This window comes from Natator depressus, chromosome 9 (assembly GCF_965152275.1).
Source record: "Natator depressus isolate rNatDep1 chromosome 9, rNatDep2.hap1, whole genome shotgun sequence".
NCBI lineage: Eukaryota > Metazoa > Chordata > Testudines > Cheloniidae > Natator > Natator depressus.
Genome location: NC_134242.1, coordinates 49,895,980 through 49,923,288, shown reverse-complemented (window position 1 = coordinate 49,923,288; position 27,309 = coordinate 49,895,980). Strand labels below are relative to the sequence as shown.

Below are 27,309 nucleotides of genomic sequence, written 5' to 3'. Positions count from 1 at the left end.
ACCAGTGGGCCAAAGGGCGGGGGAAAGGGGCAAGGGAAGGTTTTGCCTTCAGTCCTGGTGTCTCATCTCCCATCAGCACCTCCCATCAGCCGGCTAGATGTTCCTGTGGGATTCCTGAAGGCAATGATAGACTGAAGCAAACCTTATGGCACCTAGTAAGATGGTCCCTCCCTAAAAAAGCTTACAATCTAAACAGTACCATGGACAGCACTTGAAAAGACAGTGATTAGGAAATTGCTCACACCACCAAGGAATGGGTCTGCTATGGCAGATACTCAACCCCGAGCTCTTCCACTGACTTGATGAAAAGGTCCCATCCCCAGATTCAAAGCTGGATGCCTAAAGTTTGGAACCTAAAGTCTCTATTTATCTGCTCAAATTAATAAGCCAGCAGCTCCCATTGGCCTCAGAGCAAGGTAAGGATGCTCAGGGCCCCAGAAAAATCAGGTCACTTTAGATGCTTTCCTTAAGGGCCAAGATGTCCAATCCTGGGTACTCAATGAACAATGCCTGTACTTTCAGATTCCCATGCAGCGTAGTCTCTTCTCACCGCCACACTTACTGAGCTAGGGCTCTTTGGCAAGGAAAGAGGAAAGTATGGTAAGTCACAAGATAAACTCTACAACTGGTGGAGATTTTACCCAGGGAATAAGCTAAAGCGAGCACATTTGCTTCATTTTAAAGGCATATGCCTTCAATTCATGACATTGATTATGAAGTCAGAACTGGTCAAAGAAACTGGTGAGAATCCATTCCCTCTCCTCTCTCTGCCACCCCTTCTCCCCCCGGGTCTGCTCTGCCCTCCAGCTGAGACTGTTTAATGTGGTTCCAACACCTTTTAGTACAACAGTATTTTCAAAGAACCTCTCATTCCCCATCCGATGAGGTGAGCTGTAGCTCAGGAAAGCTTATGCTCAAATAAATTGGTTAGTCTCTAAGGTGCCACAAGTACTCCTTTTCTCATTTCCCACTGTGTGTGTTATACCAAAAAGAGAAGAGGGGACCTTTAAAAAGGATGCTGCTAGTATCCTTTTAAACTAATAAAGCCTAAAGCAAACAATCCACCAAAGAGAGAAGTAAAATTATTAAAAAGTAAGAAGTTACTTGCATGATCACCGTACGATACCTGCAGTTCTGACGCTCCCCAGAGAACAAGTTCCGATTGAATTGTTTCAGACACTGAAAAAGGCAAATTGATCAGGACTGTTACTAGGGGCTAGTATTACAGCACTTGTGAATGTGAATCTCTTTTTAAAAGGGAAAGAAGATTTCTCCTCTCATTGAAGACCATCCAATATCACAGCAGCAGCTTTATCAAATAGAATTCTATAAACTGTTCCTAAGCTGTAAGAAGTCTACAAGGTGCAGAGTTGCTGGCACAGAATGGCTGTGACATCAAAGGTGAGGCATTTCGGCAATGGGCAAATGACCCTTTGCACGCCTCAAGTCTGTGAAGTACTCTGATCTTTCTGGATGAAGAGTGTCAACTGTGCAGTAATTTGATTCACCTACAGTATTTGAATCAACAAGTTTTATTTTTCATCATTTGCAACTAGTACAAAACTATTCTAATGCGCTGTGTTATGTTTAAATGAAGTTTAAACATTTTGAGAAATAAACTGTGTAGTACAGTAAACAACATTCACCTATTTTGGCCATAGCATAAACATGAGAAATCAGAACAAACAGATCCCATTACCCGAACAAGGCAAGTTTCAGTTCTCAAACCAATCACTGAGAAATAACTTTTAAAAATCTAAATAGAAGTTATTAAAATTGGTGGTTTAAATCAAGTGGTTTTACTACTAATTTTAGTCATGATTTAAGCCATTTTGATGTAGCAAATCTGCCCTGCCTTTCAATGCTAACAAGTTTCTTTGAAATCAGTGTGTTCCATGTCACTAAAAATACCATTTTCTTTTTGAGAGGACAAATTCAGGGGGATGTGGCGATTTTTCAAAGACAACTGGGAGTTGGATGCCCAGTTCCCACTGAAAGTCAATGTGAAATGAGCATCGAATTGCCCATTTCCATAGTCGTAAATGCAAACACAAATCCTGGAATGGACACTAAACCTCATGCCTAAGCTGAGCTGTTGCTATTAGAGATCAGAAGGAGACCTTCATGCCCAGTGCAGGACAGGATTCTTGCACCTTCTTCTAAAACAGCTTGTGCTGTTCACTGTCAGAGACAGGATACTGGATGGGATGGACCTTGGGTCTGAGCCCACCTGGCAATTCTTATGCCCCTTTGTGTCTTTGAATATCTCTCCTGTGGCTTAATGATAGTGGACTATATCCTTTCCCACATGGGGCCCAAGTCAAAGCTGTACTCTCCTGGCTATCTATCTTTTCACCTACTGAAAGAAACAACCGAGGAGAAATTCATTCTTATGCTTTTGTGAAAGAAGAAAATATCACTTTATTTTCAATATACAGATTAAGTTCCACCATAAAATAAGGATAATGAATCTTTGAATACACATGAATAAAAATATTTTGTTTTTAAAACAAGACTAATTCTGCCACGTCCCTTTCTTGATTGTGATCAATCTATCTGGAATCAGGCATACAGCCCCCTCCTTTAGGAAGCTGTTTCCTAATGTGACTATGGTACTCCACAAGCTACACCGCATCTATCCAGTGCATAAAATGCCTTCACTCCACATACAAAAGCTACATCTTCATGTACATTTGCAAATACTAGTTGGGTACAATACTACTCCATCATCTTCCTGCCCCCAAAACTAGTCCTCTTCCAAACCTATAGGAATTACTCCCTATAATGGAGGTAAATCCAGCAAGTTATCCCAGCCCAGAGTCTCTTCAGTGATGGATAAAGACGACGCCCTAGAGTGACATGCAGCACATGTGTGTATGCAATATGAACTGCAAGCCACCAGATACTGAAATGAGAGCAATATACATATGTCACTTCAGCAAAGCTCTCTCAATAATGTAATTATTCCTATAATTTGATTTCTTGGTTCTTTTCATTCAAAAAAAGATACTCCTATCCTAGCCTGTTTCAGTCAGTCAACAATATTTGATTCCACACACAACAGAGGCTTATGTTATTGCTTGCAGCATAAGCATATTTGCTGGAAATGCCTACAGAAGATTCAGGCCTAGACAAGAGGTTCAGTTGTAAAGCAAGAACACTAGAAGGTGCCCCACACCAGCTTTATAGTCTGGGCACTACAATGAGTAGAGTTTGAAAGTTCTTCATTGTCCTGCTGCATATCATACAGAGGTCAGTAGAACAATGTTGCAAGTGTGCATCCTTCCACCCTCTAGAGGATGGCATCAGAGATAAGGATCTCCCCCAGCACTGACTTAGGTATGGAAGAGCAGTTAGCAACTAGAAATAGCAACTCCTGTTAAAGTAAGGGTTAAATTGGATCACCGTCAAAATCCACGTTCCCTACCTGAAGTTTGGGTGACCTGGGCTGTCATGACAAGTGTTCAAGTCAGTACTCTACTCTATCAAGTATTGGCAGAACAGGGTTTCAGATCATCTCACAATATCTTGGAAAGATTTTACTTTCCCAGCAGGACTAGCTGAGCCCCTTTCTCCCCCCGCGCCACGATTTTCAGAGCACAGATGACCTACCTTGCGTTTCGGGATGCAAGTACCTAACAAAACAGCTGACCAAAATGTTTAGGAAAAGACTGGGTTTCCTGACCTACCTCTCCGATTTAAACTGGAAGTTACAATAAATATTTTTAGGGAGTAATTACAGCAGTCATTGAGATCTCTTCTTTGCAAAAGCAGATTCAAAGGCTAGATTTAGACTGACAGCATGATACAAAAAATATTGGGCTATTCTAGACAGCTGGGTCCACGAGCATCAGCCACTGATGAAACTGGCCATCTAGAATTTGAGACGCCTTAGCTAAAAAACTTAAAATCGCTACCTACATTAAAACAACCTGAAGGTATTCTTGTTTTAGAACCTCTTTCACTGAGCTACCTTTTTATGAACTCTGGTGTTGAATATCATTGCTGTTTCCAATTTCCCAATGAGATCACACAATTAAAAATGACTCTGTTTCTGCACACATTTTTGGGTACGATGTTAAGCAGAAACGTAAAGGTGATTGTTGTAGCAGGTCACCTAAAACTCCTCTTCTCCGGAACAAGCTCTGGGAATACCTGCAAACATTAATACGCTGATCACCTAGCTCCTTAAGTATTCGTTCACTAACCTTTGCTCTGAATCACTGACTGGGGAGCATAAGACCGATTCCACTTGTGCATTTTCTTGGTGAGACCAGGGAGCGGATTGCAGAAAATGAGTATAAGACTGTGCTAGGCTCAAATTCATGCTTTGTAAAGTCTCCATGTTTTCAATACAACAGAATGAGGTAGCATTGAACAGCCTTTGCAATAGGACTGACTCCATTTTTGAGTTCTAATAATGTACCCCCTTGCTACATGTTTTAGTCTGAGCCAGAGGCTTTTTAAGGGGGGGAATAATAAAAAGAAAAAAAGAGGAAGAATTAGGCCAACAATTTTGCAAAATCTGCCTTTTTGGTATCAGCACTAAGCATTGCTCTCTGTCAGCTGGAGAGAAATACAAAACACTGCAGTTTCGTTCTTTTCTTTTTTGTTTTTAAAGCCCAAGGGACTTCTGCACAATCTGCTTGGCAATTTTGTTAAACTGTTCTCTGTCATCCCGCCACATTTTGGAGGCATCAACATTGGCTCCACTTTCATCATTTGGTTCTGAAATGAGAAAGACACAACAGATAGGCAGGTTACTCCCCGAGGACTCTGGTTCTTCAAATGCTGCCTCTGCACATTCATCCCCCTGTGTGCTTGGGATACCATCCGCACCAGGGGGAATGTAGATGCCTTTGGAGAGGAAATCCCACTATATGTGCAGTGCCCACCCCACCCCTTGTTTCACATATCTCACAGAAAACAGAGAAGAGTTTCAGCAAGAGGTTTTTTGGGGGGAAAAGCTTAAGTGATTGGTATTTGTGCTTTCTTAGTAGCTGAACCTCAGCACTTAAGATAGTATTTTGTCACCAATGAGGCAATCAGAAGATTAGTGGAGGTTTCTAACACTGCAGGCTGCCACCTGGCAAATCCTTTTCTGGTTCTGGAGTTGCATGAAAACCCAGATTTCTCTTCAGCCCCTCTCCTGCACCTGGGGGAAGAGTGCCACAGAAACACACACAACATTCACTTCTAGAGCAACCTTCACTTCTTCAACCTCAAGAATCTGAGAACTTTGCAAACAGTATTTAAGCCCCTGTAAGGTTGGCAACTCATTTTATAGTCAGCTAAACTAAGGTACAGAGACTTACCCAAAATTAATAAAGAACAGTGGTGAAAGGGGGAGCATAATTACTTCTTAAGGATCATACAGACAATGGCAACTGAGAATAGAACCCAGGAGTCCTGACTCCCAGCCTCTACCTCCTGCATCTGCCAGTTTGCTTTCATGGTTTGATCACAAGGAATTGGAGCCATTCCATGACAAGAGGGGAATAAAGCTCATGAAGTCTCTTGTGACTGTACATGAACTTCAGATCCAAATTAATCCAACTACGGATGATTTGACCAGTTCAGAGCACAGAAACACTAACCTGAGGATCACCAATCTCCAAACCTAGCTTCTTCCAAGACTGTTACCATCCAGACCTTTCTCACCACTCCTGGATCAGACTGTGGGACCCTATACCTCTCGCAACCTCTCCACTAGGCCCCAGCTGCCTTCAGTTTCCAGTCTTTGGTAGGCACAACTCCAGAGCACACAGTTTGAATCTGCTAGCAGCCACGGTCCAGGAAAGAGGTTTTCAGAATCTCTGCTACACAAAGGATATTCAAAGGTGTGTCTTGTGGCAGGGGAAAAAGGGAAACAAAGTCACAAGAATGGAAGAGTCCAGGCAGCTATTGGAGCATTGGAAAGCCTGGGTAAGATGGTGACACAACCCAAACCTTTTGAGGCCTACACATCACTGTATTAAGCCTTAGGATGTTTAATGTATAACTGGTAATTGAGCTGATTTGGGAACAGTCTTGATGTTAAAAATGGGAACAAGTAGAGTGCTTTGCGTCCTGTTCATTCAGGTTTTCTGTTCCTAAAACCTTGGATTTTACATCCTGATGGTCATTGCTGTGATTATGGTCGACGGTAGTATTTCTTCCCTGAGTATATACATCCAGAATACCTCTCTAGGTTCTTAGCCAGCCTTCATCATAGCAGCATCTAAGCACCTAAATTATATTTTTATCACTCAGTACCAATTATTCAAGGGACACATTTTGATCTTCTCCAGTTATTAGATAGCCAAACTTTAGAAACTTATCTCCAGGGTAGAAGTCTGTGTGAAATATTATTACATTAGCTACAGGGTTTGCAGGGTTGTCCCTGAAACACTGACTTCTTCGGTGACCTATCAGAGTGAGAACCAAAAACTGAACCCTGGTTTCACACACGATAGCAGAGAGCAGTAACTGGGCCTCACAGATCTCCATGGCAGTGCCACTAGCCTGGAGAGAAGCAGTGTGAGGTTGCATGCAAACCTGGAGCCACCAATTTGCTGATCTAGTCCAGGTATTTTGAGGGTACCGATACATTAATAAAGCAGTAGGTGGCTGTTATGGCACTGACAGATCTTGCTGTTGCAGAACAAGGTCTGAGACCTTTGACTGCCCAACAAAGACAAATATCAAAGTAAAGACATTAACCATGCTTCAGAAATGCTATCCTAGCTGAGCAACTCCAGATGAGGCACTAATCCTTACCTGCTAACATGCTGACCACTGACAAGAGGATCTTCTCCACGCTCTGCACTGGGCTCCACCGCTCAGCGCTGCTCTCGTACCCCATGGGGTCATCCCCGGGAGCATGCAGAATGGAAATGCAAACTCTCCCATCTGGGTAAACTGAAGAGGAAGCAGAGGAGATGAAAAGCTTTTTATAAATGATGCATTTGCCCCTTTGGGCTCCTCAGCCCAGCAATGATTTATGTACAGAGATGACCAGACTTGCTCAGCCCTAGCCTCCACACAACTGCTGCTGAACCCAAGGGGACACTTTCCCTTCAGAAGGCAACAGGACAAGTTATGGGTGTTTTGTTATCTTCCCTGAACTAAGAAGGGAGAACCTAACTTTACCATCATTGTAGCCCAGGTCACAGAGGCAGGTTGTAAAAATCAGATCTCATGCACAGGAGAAAAAAATAATACTCTACAGTGAAAGTAGGCAGCAAATTAGAGCCAAACATTTTTCAGCATCACTAGTGCCCAAGCTTCTTTCTCCCAGGGACTCTGCAATATGGATTACTGTACCTCCAGAGAATCGTTACCCCATAGTTTCCAAAGTGAACCGCACTTCGTTATTTTCTGCCCATGTTTCTAGCCTCCCTACAGCCTTTTGCCCTGTCCTCACCACCCGCTCCAAATTACTCTCACCCGCAGGTTTCATTAGCATACTCCTTCCGGAACAGAGATGGAGATATTAAGAGTGGATCTCACCACAATCCTCTGCTAGTCTCCTCCCTGCAACTGGATACAAGATACTCTGACACTCCAAGAACTCCATCTTCTGCTGGTCACTGCTATGCTGACTTGCTGGATTTTCAAAGCAGTGTAGAAAATTTTAGCCCTATATATATATATATACACAACTAAGTCACCCAGGCTTCTTGAAAACTTCAGTCCCTGCAGAACTTTCCTTACATTACATTAAAGGTGCATCTGTACAGGAGTCAACTGGGAGATCAGTTCCCATGGTGACAGGCAGGGTCTAAGAACATTGACAATCAGTCGGAGACAAGGGCAATGGGAGCTGGGTGGATTAAACTACCCCTCTTGCTGACAGAATAATATACCATAGTGTACAGGAAGGGCAGAGTAGGTGAATATCAGGAGCTGCATGAATTCCATAGCTTGTTTAAACCATATTTCATGTCAGGTACCTAAATCTCAGCCAGAACTTAAAGTGGTTGACATTCCAGAGCTTGTGTACTGGGGTGGGGAACATGCGGGGCAGGTGCGACCAGAGTTTTCCCTCTAGTATTGTCAGACTTTAATGAATCAGAGGATGGGTCCAGGCACATAATCTGAGTCATAATAAAAGGTTCACACATGTTTTCTGTGTTGCTTTAATAACTAATTAAAGCAGTAACCAACAGCTTTGTGCAGAACGCCATGGGCCTGTTCAGAAAATGAGAACTGAGTGCTGGAATAGCATTTGGTGCGGTTTTTAAAATATATGAGCTTTTGGACACAAGCATTAGTATTATTCAGTAGAACATTTTTAAACCCCTACCTGCAGAGAGGAGTCCCATAAAAACAGTTTGGTTGTGATACAGCGAACAGTTAAAAAGATTGGAGTTACACTAAAAGACTAAAAAAAACCTCTGCTGAAATTCACATCCAAGAATCTGAGCTGTGCCACATATTGAACAGAGGCACCTGGCCTCACAGCAATGTCACATGAGGAATCTCATTAAACCCCCGTCTTTTGCAGCAAATGCTGCTTTTTCTTCCCTTAAAAAGATTCCTCACATTAGCAACATTTAAGTTACAGAACAGCACAGAAGAGAGTCTACCCCAGATTCAGATTGTTTTTCTAGCCATACACCACAAGGCATACGGCATCAGAGAATTCAGATGTAGTATAACTGCAAGAATTCCTGCAATGATCCCCATGCAAGACAGACTCACTTTTCAGTCCTGACCCTTGCTGTACCATGACCAATAAAGCACGATAAGAGAGAGTTAGATTAGGAGAAAAGACAGTTCCAGAAAGACATGAAACTGTCCACTGGTTAGGAGAGCTCCCAGCACACACTCCAGATCTGGGGTTAAATGAGAGACAACAGCCTTTGTGGAAACACCTGATGTCCTCCTACAACAGTTGCCCCTTTAAAAAATTATGTATTAAAATAAAGTCTTTAAAAAAAAACCAAACACCTGTTGAATCAAACTTACTGTTTGGATGAAACATCTCACATGTGAACCTCATCTTCGGAGGACTTAGAGGATAATCAAGAGGGAAGCTCAGGATAGCTGGGAAAACACCATACTCAAAACAGGTATCCTCTGGGCCCCTAGAAACAAATGAAACAAATTAAGTACCTGACTGCAGTGTAAATCCCTCTCTCTGCAGTAGTCACTTATTAAGAGGCTTAATCAGAGAAATACAATTTAACCTTGGTGTTGTGAACATCAAAAAGAAATCGGAAAGAAGAGCATATTGGCCTATCAGTACTCCTGCAATAAGAGTCAAAGTGTTAAGAAAATTATTATGCACGCACTTGGGATTCCACTAAAATTAAAATAATACAGTTATGGTAGGGGACAGAAAAAAAAAAAGATCCCAAAAGTTAAGAGTAACAAAATGATTATTTGTAAAAGACTGTAAGCGGTTAGGGGCAGGACCTCTCTTACTGTGCGTTTATAACACTGAGAACAGCAGGGCACAGAACCTGAACGGGGCTGCCAGCTGCTACTGCAATGCAAGTAGTAAAGCATTTCAGAAGATGGCACATCAGTAGCAGCAAGTTACTTATAATGTGCAGGACACTATTCTTGTGCAACACATGCTAATGTCTATTTGAACAACAGACTTCTCCTGTCCTGGCGTGGCTAGCATTACCACCAATATCCCCCATTTAAAGGTGGCTAATGACTAAGATCTTGTTGAAACTTGTTCTGAAAAAGTCTGATATTTGTTTTCAAGTTTACATTTCAGGAGAAAGGTGGTGATATATCAACTCCCGGCACCAGTCACTGCTGTTCAGAGCTTGTCTCCTCAAAGTATGAAACACAGGCTTGCAATGTTCCCATTCAAAGATGTGAGGGCTGGACCCATGACTGGTTCCCTTCCTCACAACCATGGCACACAAAGCATGGTTTGCCCCATGAGACCACTATCTGAGTCATTACAAGCATGGGAAAAGTGATTGAAATGGCACTGTTAAGTTATTTCTCCTTAGGTTTCAAGTCCTCTTCACACTGCTTTTGACAGCCAAGTGGACTCTGGGAACTGAAGTTTGTAGTAGAGAAGTTTCCTCTCTGATGAACACCCTGGGGTGTGCTACTGTAGGATATTTACAAGCAGAGAACTGCTGGTATTTGATCACTGGTCACCAGTCAATTGTGATCTCTGGCTTTGCAGTGGGGCTGCCGCTAAGACAGGCTCTCTGCCTGCCCCGGCCCCACGCCGCTCCTGGAAGCTGCCAGCGCCACCCCGCAGGGGCAGAGGTCTCCCTCCTCATGCTGCTCCTGCCTTTAAGCACTGCCCCCGCAGCTCCTGTTGGCCACAGCTCCCCATTTCCAGCCAATTGCAGAGAGGAGCAGCATGCAGAGAGCCATGTGCCGCTCACACCCGCTAAAGGGGCCGCAAAGATGCACTGGCGCTTTCCTGGAGTGGTGTGAGGCTAAGGTAGGCAGGGAGCCTGCCTTAGCGGCAGCCAACCTGCACCGCAACCAGGAACCGCAGGAGATAAGTGCCGCCCAGAAGGAGACCGCACTCCAACCCCCAGCCCTGACCCCCCTCCCAGAGCCAGCACCCACACCCACTCCTGCACCCCAACACTCTGCCCCAGCCCGGAGCCTCCTCCCGCACCCAAACTCCCTCCCAGAGCCCACATCCCCTCCTGCCCTCCAACACTCTGCCCCAGTCCAGAGCCCTGTCCTGCACCCAAACTCCCTCCCAGAGCTTGCACCCCTCACCCCCTCCTGCACCCCAACCCCCTGCCCCAGGCTCAGCCCAGAGCCCCCTCCCACACTGCGAACCCCTCAGCCCCAACCCAGAGCTTGCACACCCTCCTGAACCCCAACCCGGTGAAAGTGAGTGAAGGTGGGGGAGAGCGAACGATGGAGAGGGGGGGATGGAGTGAGTGGGGCGGGCTGTGGGGAAGGGGTGTGGCCTCAGGGATGGGGCGGGGTAGATCCTGGGTAGCCCTTAAATTCAAAAAGTGATCTTGGGTGTAAAAAGGTTGGAGATCACTGCTCTAAGAAACCCAAGAACAGAGACAACAACGCTTTCTCAGCTCTCGTCCCCTAATGCCCCTACTCTACTTGCGCTACATTGACGACATCTTCATCATCCGGACCCATGGCAAAGAAGCCCTTGAGGAATTCCACCATGATTTCAACAATTTCCATCCCACCATCAACCTCAGCCTGGACCAGTCCACACAAGAGATCCACTTCCTGGACACTATGGTGCTAATAAGCGATGGTCACATAACCACCACCCTATATCGGAAACCTACTGACCGCTATTCCTACCTACATGCCTCCAGCTTTCACCCAGATCACACCACACGATCCATTGTCTACAGCCAAGCTCTATGATACAACCGCATTTGTTCCCACCCCTCAGACAGAGACAAACACCTACAAGATCTCTATCAAGCATTCTTACAACTACAATACTCACCTGCTGAAGTGAAGAAACAGACTGACAGAGCCAGAAGAGAACCCAGAAGTCACCTACTACAGGACAGGCCCAACAAAGAAAATAACAGAATGCCACTAGCCATCACTTTCAGCCCCCAACTCAAACCTCTCCAACCCATCATCAAGGATCTACAACCTATCCTGAAGGACGACCCATCACTCTCACAGATCTTGGGAGACAGGCCAGTCCTTGCTTACAGACAGCCCCCCAACCTGAAGCAAATACTCATCAACAACCACACACCACACACCAAAAACACTAACCCAGGAACCTGGCCTTGCAACAAAGCCCGTTGCCAACTGTGTCCGCATATCTATTCAGGGGACACCATCATAGGGCCTAATCACCTCAGCCACACTATCAGAGGCTCGTTCACCTGCACATCCACCAATGTGATATATGCCATCATGTGCCAGCAATGCCCCTCTGCCATGTACATTGGCCAATCTGGACAGTCTCTACGTAAAAGAATAAATGGACACAAATCAGACGTCAAGAATTATAACATTCAAAAACCAGTCAGAGAACACTTCAATCTCTCTGGTCACTCGATTACAGACCTAAAAGTGACAATTCTTCAACAAAAAAAACTTCAAAAACAGACTCCAACGAGAGACCGCTGAATTGGAATTAATTTGCAAACTGGATACAATTAACTTAGGCTTGAATAGAGACTGGGAGTGGATGGGTCATTACACAAAGTAAAACTATTTCCCCTTGTTTATTCCCCCTCCAACCCCCCACTGTTCCTCAGACGTTCTTGTCAACTGCTAGAAATGGCCCACCTTGATTATCACTACAAAAGGTCCCCCCCCGCTCTCCTGCTGGTATTAGCTCACCTTACAGTGCGTATGGTAACACCCATTGTTTCATGTTCGCTGTGTATATAAATCTCCCCACTGTATTTTCCACTGAACGCATCCGATGAAGTGAGCTGTAGCTCACAAAAGCTTATGCTCAAATAAATGTGTTAGTCTAAGGTGCCACAAGTCCTCCTTTTCTTGTTTTAGGGGATACATACACCTGACAGGAATGACATAGACGAGGCAGATAGATTGAAAAGAGGTAGGGCAAAGTTTTGTGCTTTCCATTACGCAGCACAGATGGTGGCAGATGAGTTTGACTTAACCTAAAAATGGCAGCCAAAGACTACCAGCTACTAATACCATACCAACATCCAACCAGCACTGGGCCCTTCAGACCACCTAGGTATCTGGAAGCAGGCCACCCAAAGGTGGCCTGCAGGAAAGGGAAAGAATAAGAACACCTACTGCAGGTGGTACACAGCCCCAAATATTATGCCATAAATGGAGGAGTAAGGGCACTAGACACAGTCAGCAGTAATTAGTCCTACAAGCCTAGTTAACTCCTTTGGAAAGGTCACATGCACGCAGCCACCTGAGGCACACAAACAGAGCACAGCATGGGAGCAAGCTGTGCAGCTGGAGGTGCAGGTGACTGGAGCAGCATGGAGGAAAAGGCCACGGATCCACAGGGTTATCAACCTTTTCAGCCTGAGTCTATGCATGAATGTCTAATTGCACAGCCTGCCCACTCAAACCACTTGGCACACGCACAGAATGGGACGACATGGCAAAAACTCAATACGTCTCATGTTGATGCTATTTCTCTCACTAGACACCTCAAAATCCAGCCCTTTGCACTCTTCCGCTCGCTCTCTCACTGGCATACAGCATCTTCACCAGACTGCTACAGTGGCGCAGCTACATCGGTGCAGCTGCACTGCTGTAGCACTTCTAGTGTCAACTAGCCCTCAGTGTCACGTAAGATCCCTGTAGCAACTCCAGCCATGAAAAAGTCACAATAGGAAATGGGTCATTTCAGCTGTATATACCCAATAAGTGTTTTATTCTGTTCCTCTCTTCCCAACTGCTGCTCTGCAACATGTCCTGTTCCCCATTGACATGGCGGGCAGCTTCCTTGTTCCCTTCCCCCAGGGACACTCCTCTCCTACTGGCAGTTCTAGTCCTGCTGGCATCCCCTAGCTGAGTGGTTCTCATTCAGGGGTCCGAGGCCCACTGGGGGACCGTGAGCAGCTTTCAGGGGGTCCTCCAAGCAGGGCTAGCATTAGACTCCCTGGGCCCCAGGGCAGAAAGCTGAAGCCCCACTGCATGGGGCTGAAGCCCAGGGTCCTGAGCCCTGCCACCTGTGGCTGAAGCCAAAGCCTGAGTAACTTAGCTTCATGGGGGCCCTGTGGCATGGGGCCCCAGGCAATTGCCCTGCTTGTTACACTCTAATGTCGGCCGTGGCTTTTATATGCAGAAAACCAGTTATTGTGGCACAGGTGGGCCCTGGAGTTTTTCTATCATGTTGGGGGCGGGGGCCTCTGAAAGAAAAAGGTTGAGAACCTCTGCCCTAGCTCTTCTGTGGGCCATTACTGGCAGGTCCAGTCGGGGGGGAGGTGTAAGAGCTACCCCCACAATACAGCAGCAGCCTGCAGGCTGGTAGAAGCAGATGGAAACAAGGTGTTAAAAGACACAAGCTGGGCAGAGCAGCAGCAGTTCTCCTTCCTCTTACCCCCTACCATGCCTCATCTAGTCACCAGTCAGCACACTGATACGCGGTGGGTTTGTGCAGGAGCCTGTGCACCTTGCGATAACCATGTATCAACAGGTTTCAGAGTAACAGCCATGTCAGTCTGTATTCGCAAAAAGAAAAGGAGTACTTGTGGCACCTTAGAGACTAACCAATTTATTTGAGCATGAGCTTTCGTGAGCAACAGAAGCCTTTCCCACTTCAGCATGGCAACTGCCTTGTGCTATTACAGTCACCACTAGGCAGGCACCCAAACCCTTGTCTAGTAAGAAACCTCAGATTTCCATTACATGTTTCCTGAGCTCTTCTAAAGAGCACAAAGAGTTAACCTGCTCTTATCCCACTCCCCATAAACTTAAAACCAAACATGGGGTCGGGAGGGAGGGGAATATCAAAGCTTGCACATTAAATTACTAGGAAGGTCGTAACACTCTGTTCAATTATACCCACACACATCCTGCTAATTACGTAATCTGTCTCCAAGGCATGTTCCAGGATTTGGGTGTCTGCACGTCAAGGGAAAATAGCCAGCAGGTATGGCGCTTTTGCTTCTTTGAAGATACTGTTGTGCTGCTCAAAGGGACGTCAAACATAGCAGCTCAAAAATCATTTAAAAGATAGGGACTAGGTGGGGACTCACCTAATTGACCGACCAAGAGTCGAACTATCAGTATCAACTACATGTCAGGACTTCTTACCACTTGAGACAAAATACTGAACATTTCAGGAAGCATAACTGCTGTATATGGAGTCCCCACACCTCTCAGCTTTCAGACTCTTGTTCTGTGACATATCCAAGGCATACATAATGCTGCGTGCAATTACATACATCAGAGCTCATGTGAAAGTGTTCTCTATCATATGCATCTAGTTCACAAAATAAACAAGTGTCATAGGGTGACCCCGCTTCGACAGGCCGTGGCATGACAGGTGCATCTGCCTCAGTTTCCCCGTTCAGAATCCCACCAAACGGGCTCTCTTAATGCAGATGGCCCTTGTGGGGTTAATTTATTATAGAAGTCCTGTGCACATAATTCACAACAAAAGTCCCACAACCATAGTCCAGAATTCCCCCCCACATAGTTCAAACAGTACATGCAACATACAGCCTGGGCATCTCCCACCAGGCCCCGGCTTCCCGGTACAGTCCTCTCCTATCCTCATCCCAGGACAGCCAGTCCAGCCCTTCTACCCTGAGTGCATCCCCACTCTTCCCAGTGGGAACCCCCACAGCCTTTGTGCCTGGAGAGCATATTTAGCAGGGAACATCCCTGCCAAGAGAGCATCCTTCACTCCCTTTGGCCCTCTCACAGTTCCTCTGGGTCCAGCTCTCTGATCCTGGAATATCAGTCACTGGGTATCTTTCTGTACCTGATTCTCCCTGTCCTTTATAGCCCCCAGGTGCTGTCCTGCCCTCTTAGTTGGCCTGCAGTCGGAAGCTCAAGTTCTACAAGCCAGAAAAACTGAGTAGGCTTGCTCCTCAAAAGTGTGGGGATTTCGAAAGGTTCGACAGGTGGGTTAGTGAAAACGATAAACACAGGCACTAGACCTGCGCTTTCTGCTCCTCAGATTACTTTAAAATGAGAGAAACGCATCAATAGCCAGTGAGAATCAAAATTATACTACAGTCATGTTTGTCTTCCTCATGCTTAGTCAGGGTAATTCAGCAATAAACACCATGAGCTGACATTTATTCTGGTTACAGTTTTAATACATTTATGTATTAAACTCCTGAAAGTGTGTGGAGTTTCTGGTGCCTCACATTCCCTTTTAAAAGCAACAGGAAACCCTGGGGGTTTCTCTGCTCAGATATGCTAATGCATGATCATATACGCCTCATTTTTAGGACCTCTGTTAAACAGGCCAATTGTTTTTGTTTTAGCCATTTGTTGCTGCGGGGATCAAGTTCAAAGGGAAACCACAAAGTGAAACCAAGATGGGATTTTCTACTATGAAATGCATAAGGGTGTGAATTTTAGACCTAAACAACTTGACAGCATCCCATTAAATTCAAGTAGTATGCCAAGAGCACTAAAGTTAAGCAGCTATTTGGTAATCCCACTACCTGGTACGGAAAGGATCTCGAAGCACTCCACAAAACTTGAAGCTTCAACACCTTATTCTATGATCTTGTCTGACTTCCCATGCTAATCAACGTCAGGTGTGTTGATTAGTTGGACACCTCCAGAAAAAACCCAGATGATGCGGAAGTTATTAAGGCACCACAGCGACTGGCACTCTTTCCTTCTAGTCAGTACAGTATGGATCCAATGCTCCAGTGTGGTGTTAGGGAGCTGCTGGAAATAGCATCTTTCAAATGAAGTGCAAAACCAACTATCACAAAAGATGTGTTGCTACACATAAATCCTGGAGTTCCCCTCAGCAAAGTTCACATCGGGAACTACATTCTGCCCACCTACATGCATCCCCATAGTTTCAGCTTGAAGTCACCATTTCTCAACCTAAACTGTTGTGATACTGCCCAGAGCCGAAACATGGCTAATAACTAACTACCTTTTGATCATGCAAATCTCACATCTTTAACTTTCTCAGAAAGCTGTGCTCCTCTGGAACAACGGAAATCACAAGGCCCTGGACAAAGCATTGCTGCTTGAGGAGATCCAGCTACGAAACAAACAATTATATGGAGCAAATAATCAAGCAATCAATTTGCAAATACCTAGCAAATAAGCAGCTGAGATGTAATAGTCAGCATGGATTTGTCAAGAACAGATCGTGTCAAACCAACCTAATAGCTTTCTTTGACGGGAAACAAGTCTTGTGGATGGGGGTAGGGTAGTGGCGGTAGATGTGGTATATCTTAGTAAGGCTTTTGGTACTGTTTTGCATGACCTCATAAATGACAGAAATACAGTCTAGATGGAGCTACAATAAGATGGGTTCAAACTGGCTGGAAAACCATTCCCAGAGAATAGCTATCAGAGGTTCACAGTCAAGCTGGAAGGGCATATCAAATGGGGTCCTACAGGGATCGGTCCTGGGTCCACTTATGTTCAATATCTTCATTAATGATTTAGATACAGTAATGGCATAAAGAGTACACTTATAAAGTTTGCAGAGATTACCAAGCAGGGAGGGTTTGTAAGTGCTTTGGAGGATAGGATTACAATTCAAAATGATCTGGACAAACTGGAGAAATGGTCTGAAGTAAATAGGATGAAATTCAATAAGGACAAATGCAAAGTACTCCACTTAGGAAGGAACAAATCAGTTGCACACACACAAAATGGGAAATGACTGCCGAGGAAGAAGTACTGCGGAAAGTGATCTGGGGGTCATAGTGGATCACAAGCTAAATATGAGTCAACGGTGTAACACTCCTGCAAAAAAAAAAAAAAAAAGCAAACATCACTCTGGGATGTATTAGATGTAGGTTTCCCTCCTCCCATTGGTGGGTAGGGACTTGGGACTAGAAGGGGGAAGAGTGCTGTGAGTCTCACTTATGGTGGAAAGTCTCTCTCGAAGAGGAAGGCTTTGCAATGTTTCCTAAAGATGGTCAGACTCTGGATTCACCTGAGCTCCTCTGGAAGACTGTTCCATTGCTGGAACTCACTCACCAGAGAATGCTTTGTTCCCAGCCCTCTGTGCTCGGTCCTGAGCTTTGTGATCTGCCTTGTCCCAGAAGAGAACAGCTGTCATGGTGGTTCTCGGATCAAAATTTGGTCTTTCGTGTAGCTGGGACTTGATCCATTAATTGTTTTGAAAATTAGGACCAAGGCTGTAAACTGGCATCAGGACCTGACCAGGAACCAGTGAAGGGATGGGAACAGGTGCCTGATGTGATGACAGCCTGAGTCACGGAGAAGGCGGGCAGATGCATTCTGTACTAACTTGTGCATAGTATTCACATTTAGATACAAGTTACAGTAATCCAGCCTGCAGGAGACAAATGCATGAAACATCACATTCGGGTTCTTGTCCAGAAGGAAAGGATGAAGCTACTGGTATACATGGAAACTGATGGTACCTGATCATCCAGATTTAGCAGAGTCAGATAGGTCCCTGAGGCTACACCTCTTTGACAAATGGTGGCTGTGAGCCTTCAATGGAAGGCAGAGAATGTCTTGGTCACTTCTTCAAAAAGTGTTTCCCTCCTTGTGACCAGCAACACTTTAGTCTTGCCTGGATTCAGCTTGCACCAGCTGCTCTTCATCCAAGAGCTAATTTCATGTCGGCATTCTGACACAGTAGTAGTGGCAGCAGCTGCATCATTTGAAAATGAGATCTAGAGTTGAGAGCTATCACCACACTTTAGGCAGCTGAGCCCATGGCATCTCGCTCTCTTCACCGGTAGTCTCACACAGATACTGGAGAAACGGGGATAGTCTGGGTCCTGTGGTACCCCAAAGGTGAAGGCCTTCAGAGAGGAGGAAGAGTTACCACAACTCTTGTTCTGCTGGAGAGGAACAACCGGAGCCACTGTTGAGCTGGGCCATCTGCTCCTCCTATGTCAGGGAGGGGGGCTAGTAGCACCTTCAGGTCCATTGGGTCAAAGGCAGCAGAGTGGTCCAGTGCCCATGGTTATGTGGTGATCGTCCTTTAGTGCACCAGAGCGATCTCTGGGCTGTGTCTGGGTCTGAACCCTGTCTGTGAGGCAGCTAGGATGTTGGCAGAGCACCGTGGTTAATTACTTCGCTCGGGAACGTTTGGCTGGTGATGAGGCAGCAGGTAACGTTGGCTTCTGGAGGCCTGGGATGAGTTATTGTGTTTTTCAAGGAGTTTTGTAGATGTGCTTTTCTGAAGGAGGCAATGACTGACTGTTTCCATTCCATTTAACAGGGTATTTTTTCTCTGTTCACCACCAGTGTAACTAAGGGAAGCAGAGCTCTAGAAATATGGTATTAGCAATGTGATGTTCCCCTGGTGTTATCCGGACCAGTGATCTGCTAGGTCTCTCCAATCCTTGACTCTGGGAGCCAGCCTTACCCTGCTCTGCTGTGAGAACCCCCACTCCTGGGCTGTTCACGCACAGCCTCTGGCATGTAAGCTACTCCTCGGATTGTGCAACCGAATGACACTAGCCAATGTCTCCGGCCCCAGACACAACTCTGCGAACCTCCGTCTTGCAGTGTCAAGTTATGGCCACTGGACGCTGCAAGCTTATATGAGTTCGTCAATTTAACAAAGAAATGGATATGTAACAGCTTGTTATCCCAAGGGGAGTCTCTGACACACTTCAAACCAAACACACTGCTGCAGGTAGAACAAACAAATAAATTTATTAACCACAAAAGATAGATTTTAATTGATAGGCAAAAAGTCAGAGTGGTTACCAAACTAAAATAAAATATAAGCATGCAGTCTAAACTCTCATCTCTATTAGACTGGGCAACATCTAGATTTAAGCAGTTTTCCTCAACCCACTGGATATTGCATTCCTTAATAAACAGGTTTGTTCCTTAAATCTGTGCCAATCTCCTCTGTTGTAGTCTTGTCTTCTTCTCAGTGTCATAGTTGTTTGCAGCGAGGGTGGGGGCAGGAGAAGGGCCAAGTATCTGTACACCCTGTCTGTTTTATACCCTCAGTCCATGTGCTTGGGGAGCACAAGTCCAGGCATGTCTGGGGGGGTACTGCTGAGTCTCTCCAAGCAAGGTTGAGCAATTCCCCTCATGTGGCCTCATGCAGGTGAGTCACTGCATTGTAGCTCCCTTGCTGAACAATGGCTGTTGATGGGTTGTTTGACACCCAGCCCGGGCGTTGGTTACTTTCCTTGCTGTTGCCTCTGGGGAGCAAATATCTGGCTGATTCCTCAATTTATGGCATGTTTTAGTGACCACCATACAACACAATTCTCATAACTTCATATGCATTAATGATACAAATATATGGATAGAGAAGTGACTTTCAGAAGATCATAACCTTTCCCCGATACCATACAAGGCATGCTTTATATGCACAATTATATGAAAATGAGGAATATGAGGGTTACAATATGCTCCCCCAAGGTACAGAATGTCACAAGCAACCATAGTCCTCCTCAGATGGCGGTCTCGGCAGCCAAACAGCAGAGATCATCTTCTGCCCAGCATCACTGGTGCTGATTGTTAAAACTTCCTAACAAAATTTATGATATTTAGGACTCGGGGGACATTACGACTGACTACAAACAGTTCTAAGAGAGGCTAGATGAGACCACATAGCCTTACACCATCCTTCAGAAGATTTACTGATAAATTAAAATACTTGAATAGTTCAGTTCTTCTCGGTCAGAGATCACAGACGGTGGTATCGGGCAACTGTTCACAGGTCCTTAGAGCTCTAGCATTCAATGCTCTATTGTATTTCCCTTTCTGATCAAAATGCATGAAAAGCTGCTGAGAAAGACAATATGGGGTGTAGTGCCTATTGCTCTATCGGGTAAAAAGACTATGCAGAATTTGATTTTTAAAATATAAATCTGACATGTTTATTTTTATTGATTTATATCATCACAATTGCTGGAAATTATGGGAGGGTCAGACAATTATTTAAATATAATAGATGCTGAGATTCAAATGGTTAAAGCTTTATAACCATTCAAGCCCAAACTGTCAACACCACATGTCAAAATATACGAAGTAAAGATCCTTAAATCAAACTCTAAGTTCTCAAGTAGGAAAAATAAGAAAAATGCTCTCTACATTTTGATCATCATAAATGGAAATATTTTTCTGTTGGGTTGTGTGTGTACGGTGGAAGAGATGCACTGTTGGTTTAATATACAACACGAGCAGAAGAAACTCTGGAGTCCATCAATAAGATGCTATTTATGGTGGGAGGAGCAACACTGTGGAGAGAAAACCAACAAACAGGTGTCTGCCAAAATAGTAGGGTGAGACAAACTGATGAGAGGATAGGCAATTCTATAATCACTGTTTTCTGTACATTTGTAAATGGCTTCTTTTGTATTTGTGACAGCTGGAAAATTACCAAAAACCACCACCTCATCAGATCCTGATAAAGGGCAATTCCATGATACAAAAAGCCCTTCTCCAAACAAAAGTCCTAAGTCTAAACACAGATCTAAATACTTTTCAAGACAGATTTTTGAAAAATTGGCTTAAATTTGTATTGTTTATAATTTAAAAAAAGCAATCTTTAGGCTAACAAAGTTCTTAACGAGTGCTTCTGTATCATTTTGGTGGGCTAAGCTGTTTCTTTAACACAAGCATAAGCTTTCATGGTACACTGCTTTTGAAGTTCATAAGGCAGAATACTAAAAAGGCCCTGAAATGTTAATATTAAATTCATGAACTTGCACAATAAATTCTTGGACCCCACACAGCGTTAAGATATTATCCAGTATTTTGATTAAATCCTTTGACATTTTGGAACAATTTATCATTATGTTGTATGAACCAATCACCCCTTTTCTAAAGATCCAACCTGCAGACCTCTATTAACTCAGCTGTATTCAAGTGGCACAATAGCATCACAGATGTGCACTCTGATCCGTTTCATACACATTTGTGCGTTAGAAAGACACCTCTTAATACAATCGCCTGGGATAGGTGAACACACATGGCTTTATGGAACCGAAAAACAGCTACTTGGGAAGTTCAAATCAATAAGATCTTAAACTTAACTATTACAGCAGTGCTGCATTGTGTAAACACAGTGTTGAAAGAATTCAGCATTTTAAAAATAATGTTCCTTGCTTTCTAGAAGAGAAACAAGAGTTCCCACTTACACATCTCTCTATTACTTTAACCGGCTGTAATTCTTGTATTTATGCTTGGTGGGTCCTTCACGTGTGCTACAGAAGGCCCCTTAAATTAGTCAAAATGAAAAAATGTCAAGCCTCCTGTTTGCCATTTCACCATTTATGCTGCTCGTTTACTTTTTGCATTGTCTCTCTCTTGGACAGGGCTAGACTAATTAGTGGCACTTCACAGTCTGTTTAGTTTCCTGGACATCATGCAGCATCAGCACAAAGTTGCAATTTTGTGGTTGCACACAATGCAGGGGGAAGCTTACATCCAAATATAAAGTACTAACTGAACTTTCATTTTAAAAGTAATTAAAACTTTCTATAAGATTTTGTCACATTTATTTATAATAAACAGTTTTGAGGACTAAGGTACCGGAATCTCTGCTTTTATTGCAATTCAGCTTCAAAATCTATCCAGTGTTAAAATGCAATTTTAGTATCACACGCCAAACAAATAAATGTAACAGTAATAATGCTTAATTTGCACTGACAGAAATACCACAAGCTAAACGTACTTGAGAGTTTTCACTTTAAAGGGTGTTCATTTTCAGTGCCAGCAAGAAGTCTCTGGCTATTTACATCTGCATTATAGTGACAAGGGAAACAAAAATATTTTATGCCTAACAATACACTTTCAAGTTTCTCCATTGTGTGTTGTATGGACACACAATGGAGACATGACAGCTCTCACTGTTTGGGAAAAAGAAAAGGAATACTTGTGGCACCTTAGAGACTAACCAATTTATTTGAGCATAAGCTTTCGTGAGCTCAAATAAATATGCTCAAATAAATTGGTTAGTCTCTAAGGTGCCACAAGTACTCCTTTTCTTTTTGCGAATACAGACTAACACGGCTGTTACTCTGAAACCTGTTTGGGAAAGAAATTGAGTTATCAGTACTTCCTCACTCCAAGGAGTTTGTCAAACCCTGGGAGATTTCTAAAGTCAACCAGATCATCACACTGTTTAGAGAATACTAGTGAGTGCTCACCTTTCACAACTACACAGATCATACTTCTAAGAATGCTGATTACCACATTTCCAACTAGAAGACACTGCATAAAGGATCATGGTAAACATTTCTGGACTTGGATGCCTAAAAGTTAGGCAATGAATGCATATTTAGAAATTAAATTATCTTATTTTCAGAGACGTAGAGGATCCACAACTCCCACTGATATCAAAGAAATCTTGAAATTATAAGCCTGCTTCCCAGGCCAAAATTTTATTAAGGCAGGGGGGTACTAATTGGTTGTATCACTTCAAACCAATATTTTTCTCCTTCCAGAACAAGTCAGAGATCCCATTCTTTAATTAAAAATATCACCTTCACCCACTTCATGGGCTGCAGACCTCAAGCGCTCCAGTCACCAAAACAGGCTAGGTAAGTTCTTACAACCATGGTAACAGACAGTATTCCGTTTTCATTTGATGTCAATAATTTCAACGTTTTTAAAGTTTAAGTCATGCTGTAAGTGTATCCCTGTAAAGGCCGGTTAGCAGGGATGGTGAATAGGCATCAGGTTGCTTGCAGAGCCTACAATTCCACCACTCAGCACCACCACCTTAGTTTTTATAACTCGTGCATGCCCATCCCAGTTTGGGATTAATACCCATTTATTTATAGCTGAATGAAGTTTATCTGGGAGTTTGTCTGGCCCTTTAGAGGGGCCACATGGAAGTTAAAAGCTGCACTGTCAGAGAACTTTCAGCCTGTGTGCATGCAATACTGGAAAGCATGACTGTTTGAAATATCGCACACCTGGGAGTTATTTCTGCTGCCTAATGCCAGCGGATGTTACACATACCTAAAAGGCGTCCAGAAATGCTGGCTAAAGGTATAACTTCTATACGGACTCTTTCAGGGTGTGTGAACTTTTTGTTAGGAAGAGTCTGCCTCACTATTACCAACTCAGAACAAAGTTCACTGGAAAAAGGATGCATTTTGGGTAAGTTTCATACCACTACTCTCCATGTGGGACATCATTCCCTGAAAGTCCAGAGCTCTCATCTTACCATTCCATGTCTAGATGGGGGAGTGGCCTGCTATACGCCCTCTCCTCCAATGCTGTCAAGGTGCACTGTCATTCAGGGCTGCCTGGCCCTCTTGGCTATGATTAAGGTAGGGGAAAGGGAAGTCACCTCCTGTTCCCTGAGGAGCACTGGGAGGAATCTTATAGACGGAGGTATGGGTTGCCATTGGGAGGGTCAGATTTACCCTTCACAGATCAGCTCTGAGAGCTGTTTTGTGGCTCGGAGCAGCAGAAACTCATTGCCCTAAACAGGGGTTACTTTGGCACCTGCGTAACCGGTCAGATCCCAAGTAGAGATTACTATCCACTTTGAGCTCAGACTGATTTGTGAGAGATCACCAGCAGGAGTTAGAAGTTATTTCAAACATACAAAGATGGTCCCCTGTGGTGGTTACACCTAGCCCTGGTCTACGCTAGGAGTTGAGGTTGAACTTAGCAGCGTTAAATCGATTTAACCCTGCACCCGTCCACACGACGAAGCCCTTTTTTCCTACTTAAAGGGCTCTTAAAATCGATTTCCTTACTCCACCCCCGACAAGGGGATTAGCGCTGAAATCGGCCTTACTGGGTCGAATTTGGGGTACTGTGGACGCAATTAGATGATATTGGCCTCCGGGAGCTCCATTGTGACCGCTCTGGACAGCACTCTCAACTCAGATGCACTGGCCAGGTAGATAGGAAAGGGCCCGCGAACTTTTGAATTTCAATTTCCTGTTTGGCCAGCATGGCAAGCTGCAGGTGAGTGCAGAGCTCATCAGCAGAGGTGACCATGATGGAGTCCCAGAATCGAAAAGAGCTCCAGCATGGACCGAACGGGAGGTATGGGATCTGATCACTGTATGGGGAGAGGAATCCGTGCTATTAGAACTCCGTTCCAGTTTTCAAAATGCCAAAACCTTTGTCAAAATCTCCCAGGGCATGAAGGACAGACGCCATAACAGGGACCCGAAGCAGTGCCGCGTGAAACTTAAGGAGCTGAGGCAAGCCTACCAGAAAACCAGAGAGGCAAACAGCCGCTCTGGGTCAGAGCCCCAAACATGCCGCTTCTATGATGAGCTGCATGTCATTTTAGGGGGTTCAGCCACCACTACCCCAGCTGTGTTGTTTGACTCCTTCAGTGGAGATGGAGGCAACACGGAATCAGGTTTTGGGGACGAAGAAGAAGAAGATGATGATGAAGTTGTAGATAGCTCATAGCAAGCAAGCGGAGAAACTGGTTTTCCCGACAGCCGGGAACTGTTTCTCACCCTGGACCTGGAGCCAGTACCCCCTGAACCCACCCAAGGCTGCCTCCTGGACCCAGCAGGCGGAGAAGGGACCTCCGGTGAGTGTACCTTTTAAAATACTATACATGGTTTAAAAGCAAGCATGTTTAATGATTAATTTGCCCTGGCATTTGCGGCTCTCCTGGATGTACTCCCAAAGCCTTTGCAAAAGGTTTCTGGGGAGGGCAGCCTTATTCCGTCCACCATGGTAGGGCACTTTACCACTCCAGGCCAGTAGCACGTACTCGGGAATCATTGTAGAACAAAGTATTGCAGTGTATGTTTGCTGGCATTCAAACAACATCCATTCTTTATCTCTCTGTGTTATCCTCAGGAGCGTGATATCATTCATGGTTACATGGTTAAAATAGGGTGCTTTTCTTAAGGGGACATTCAGAGGTGCCCGTTCCTGCTGGGCTGTTTGCCTGTGGCTGAACAGAAATGTTCCCCACTGTTAGCCACAGGGAGGGGTGAGGGGCTAGCCATGTGGTGGGGGGAGGCAAAATGCGACCTTGAAACAAAAGCACATGTGCTATGTATGTAATGTTAACAGCAAGGTTTACCGTGAAAGAGTGTAGCCATTGTTCTAGAAAATGTGTCTTTTTAAATACCACTATCCCTTTTTTTTCCCTTCACCAGCTGCATGTGTTTCAAGGATCACAGGATCTTCTCCTTCCCAGAGGCTAGTGAAGATTAGAAGGCAAAAAAAGGCACTTGCAATGAAATGTTCTCTGAGCTCATGCTGTCCTCCCACACTGACAGAGCACAGATGAATGCGTGGAGGCAGACAATGTCAGAGTGCAGGAAAGCACAAAATGACCGGGAGGAGAGGTGGTGGGCTGAAGAGAGGGCTAAAGCTGAAAGGTGGCGGCAGAGTGATGAGAGGAGGCAGGATTCAATGCTGAGGCTGCTGGAGGATCAAACTAATACGCTCCAGCATATGGTTGAGCTGCAGGAAAGGCAGCTGGAGCACAGACCGCCGCTACAGCCCCTGTGTAACCAACCGCCCTCCTCCCCAAGTTCCATAGCCTCCTCACTCAGACGCCCAAGAACGTGGTGGGGGGGCCTCTGGCCACCCAGCCACTCCACCCCAGAGGATTGCCCAAGCAACAGAAGGCTGGCATTCAATAAGTTTTAAAGTTTTAAACTTTTAAAGTGCTGTGTGGCCTTGTCTTTCCCTCCTCCACCACCCCTCCCGGTGCTTCTCTCCTCCATCACTCCTCCCGGGCTACCTTGGCAGTTATACCCCTATTTGTGTGATGAATTAATAAAGAATGCATGAATGTGAAGCAACAATGATTTTACTGCCTCAGCAAGTGGTGATCGAAGGGAGGAGGGGAGGGTTGTTAGCTTACAGGGAAGTAGAGTGAACCAAGGGGCAGGGGGTTTCATCATGGAGAAACAAACAGAACTTTCACACCGAAGCCTGGCCAGTCATGAAACTGGTTTTCAAAGCTTCTCTGATGCGCACCGCGCCCTCCTGTGCTCTTCTAACCGCCTTGGTGCCTGGCTGCGCATAACCAGCGGCCAGGCGATTTGCCTCAACCTCTCACCCCGCCATAAACGTCTCCCCCTTACTCTCACAGATATTGTGGAGCGCACAGCAAGCAGTAACAGTGGGAATATTGGTTTCGCTGAGGTCTAACAGAGTCAATAAACTGTGCCAGCGCGCTTTTAAACGTCCAAATGCACATTCTACCACCATCCTACACTTGCTCAGCCTATAGTTGAACAGCTCCTGACTACTGTCCACGCTGCCTGTGTACGGCTTCATGAGCCATGGCATTAAGGGGTAGGCTAGGTCCCTAAGGATAACTATAGGCATTTCAACATCCCCAACAGTTATTTTCTGGTCTGGGAATAAAGTCCCTTCCTGCAGCTTTTGAGACAGACCAGAGTCCCTGAAGATGCGAGCGTCATGTACCTTTCCCGGCCATCCCACGTTGATGTTGATGAAACGTCCCTTGTGATCCACCAGTGCTTGCAGCATTATTGAAAAGTACCCCTTGCGGTTTATGTACTCGCCGGCTTGGTGCTCCGGTGCCAAGATAGGGATATGGGTTCCGTCTATGGCCCCACCACAGTTAGGGAATCCCATTGCAACAAAGCCATCCACTATGACCTGCACATTTCCCAGGGTCACTACCTTTGACATCAGCAGATCTTTGATTGCGTTGGGTACTTGCATCACAGCAGCCCCCACAGCAGATTTGCCCACTCCAAATTGATTCTCAACTCACCGGCAGCTGTCTGGCGTTGCAAGCTTCCACAGGGCTATTGCCACTCGCTTCTCAACTGTGAGGGCTGCTCTCAT

The 27,309-nt window shown here is 44.9% G+C and overlaps 1 protein-coding gene across 2 annotated transcripts in view; it reads right to left on the bottom strand.

Annotated features, from left to right (window-relative positions):
• Positions 1–2,396: 2,396 nt before the first annotated feature.
• UBE2G2 (ubiquitin conjugating enzyme E2 G2) overlaps positions 2,397–27,309 on the bottom strand; it is a 55,211-nt gene continuing 30,298 nt past the window's right edge. For both annotated transcript variants that reach the window (XM_074964133.1, XM_074964134.1), the window contains 3 exons: positions 8,953–9,071; positions 6,760–6,900; positions 2,397–4,728 (listed from right to left, as the gene is read on the bottom strand). In XM_074964133.1, coding sequence (XP_074820234.1) covers positions 4,616–4,728; positions 6,760–6,900; positions 8,953–9,071 — 373 coding nt within the window. In that variant the 3' untranslated portion in view covers positions 2,397–4,615. The remainder of the gene's footprint in view (positions 4,729–6,759; positions 6,901–8,952; positions 9,072–27,309) is intronic.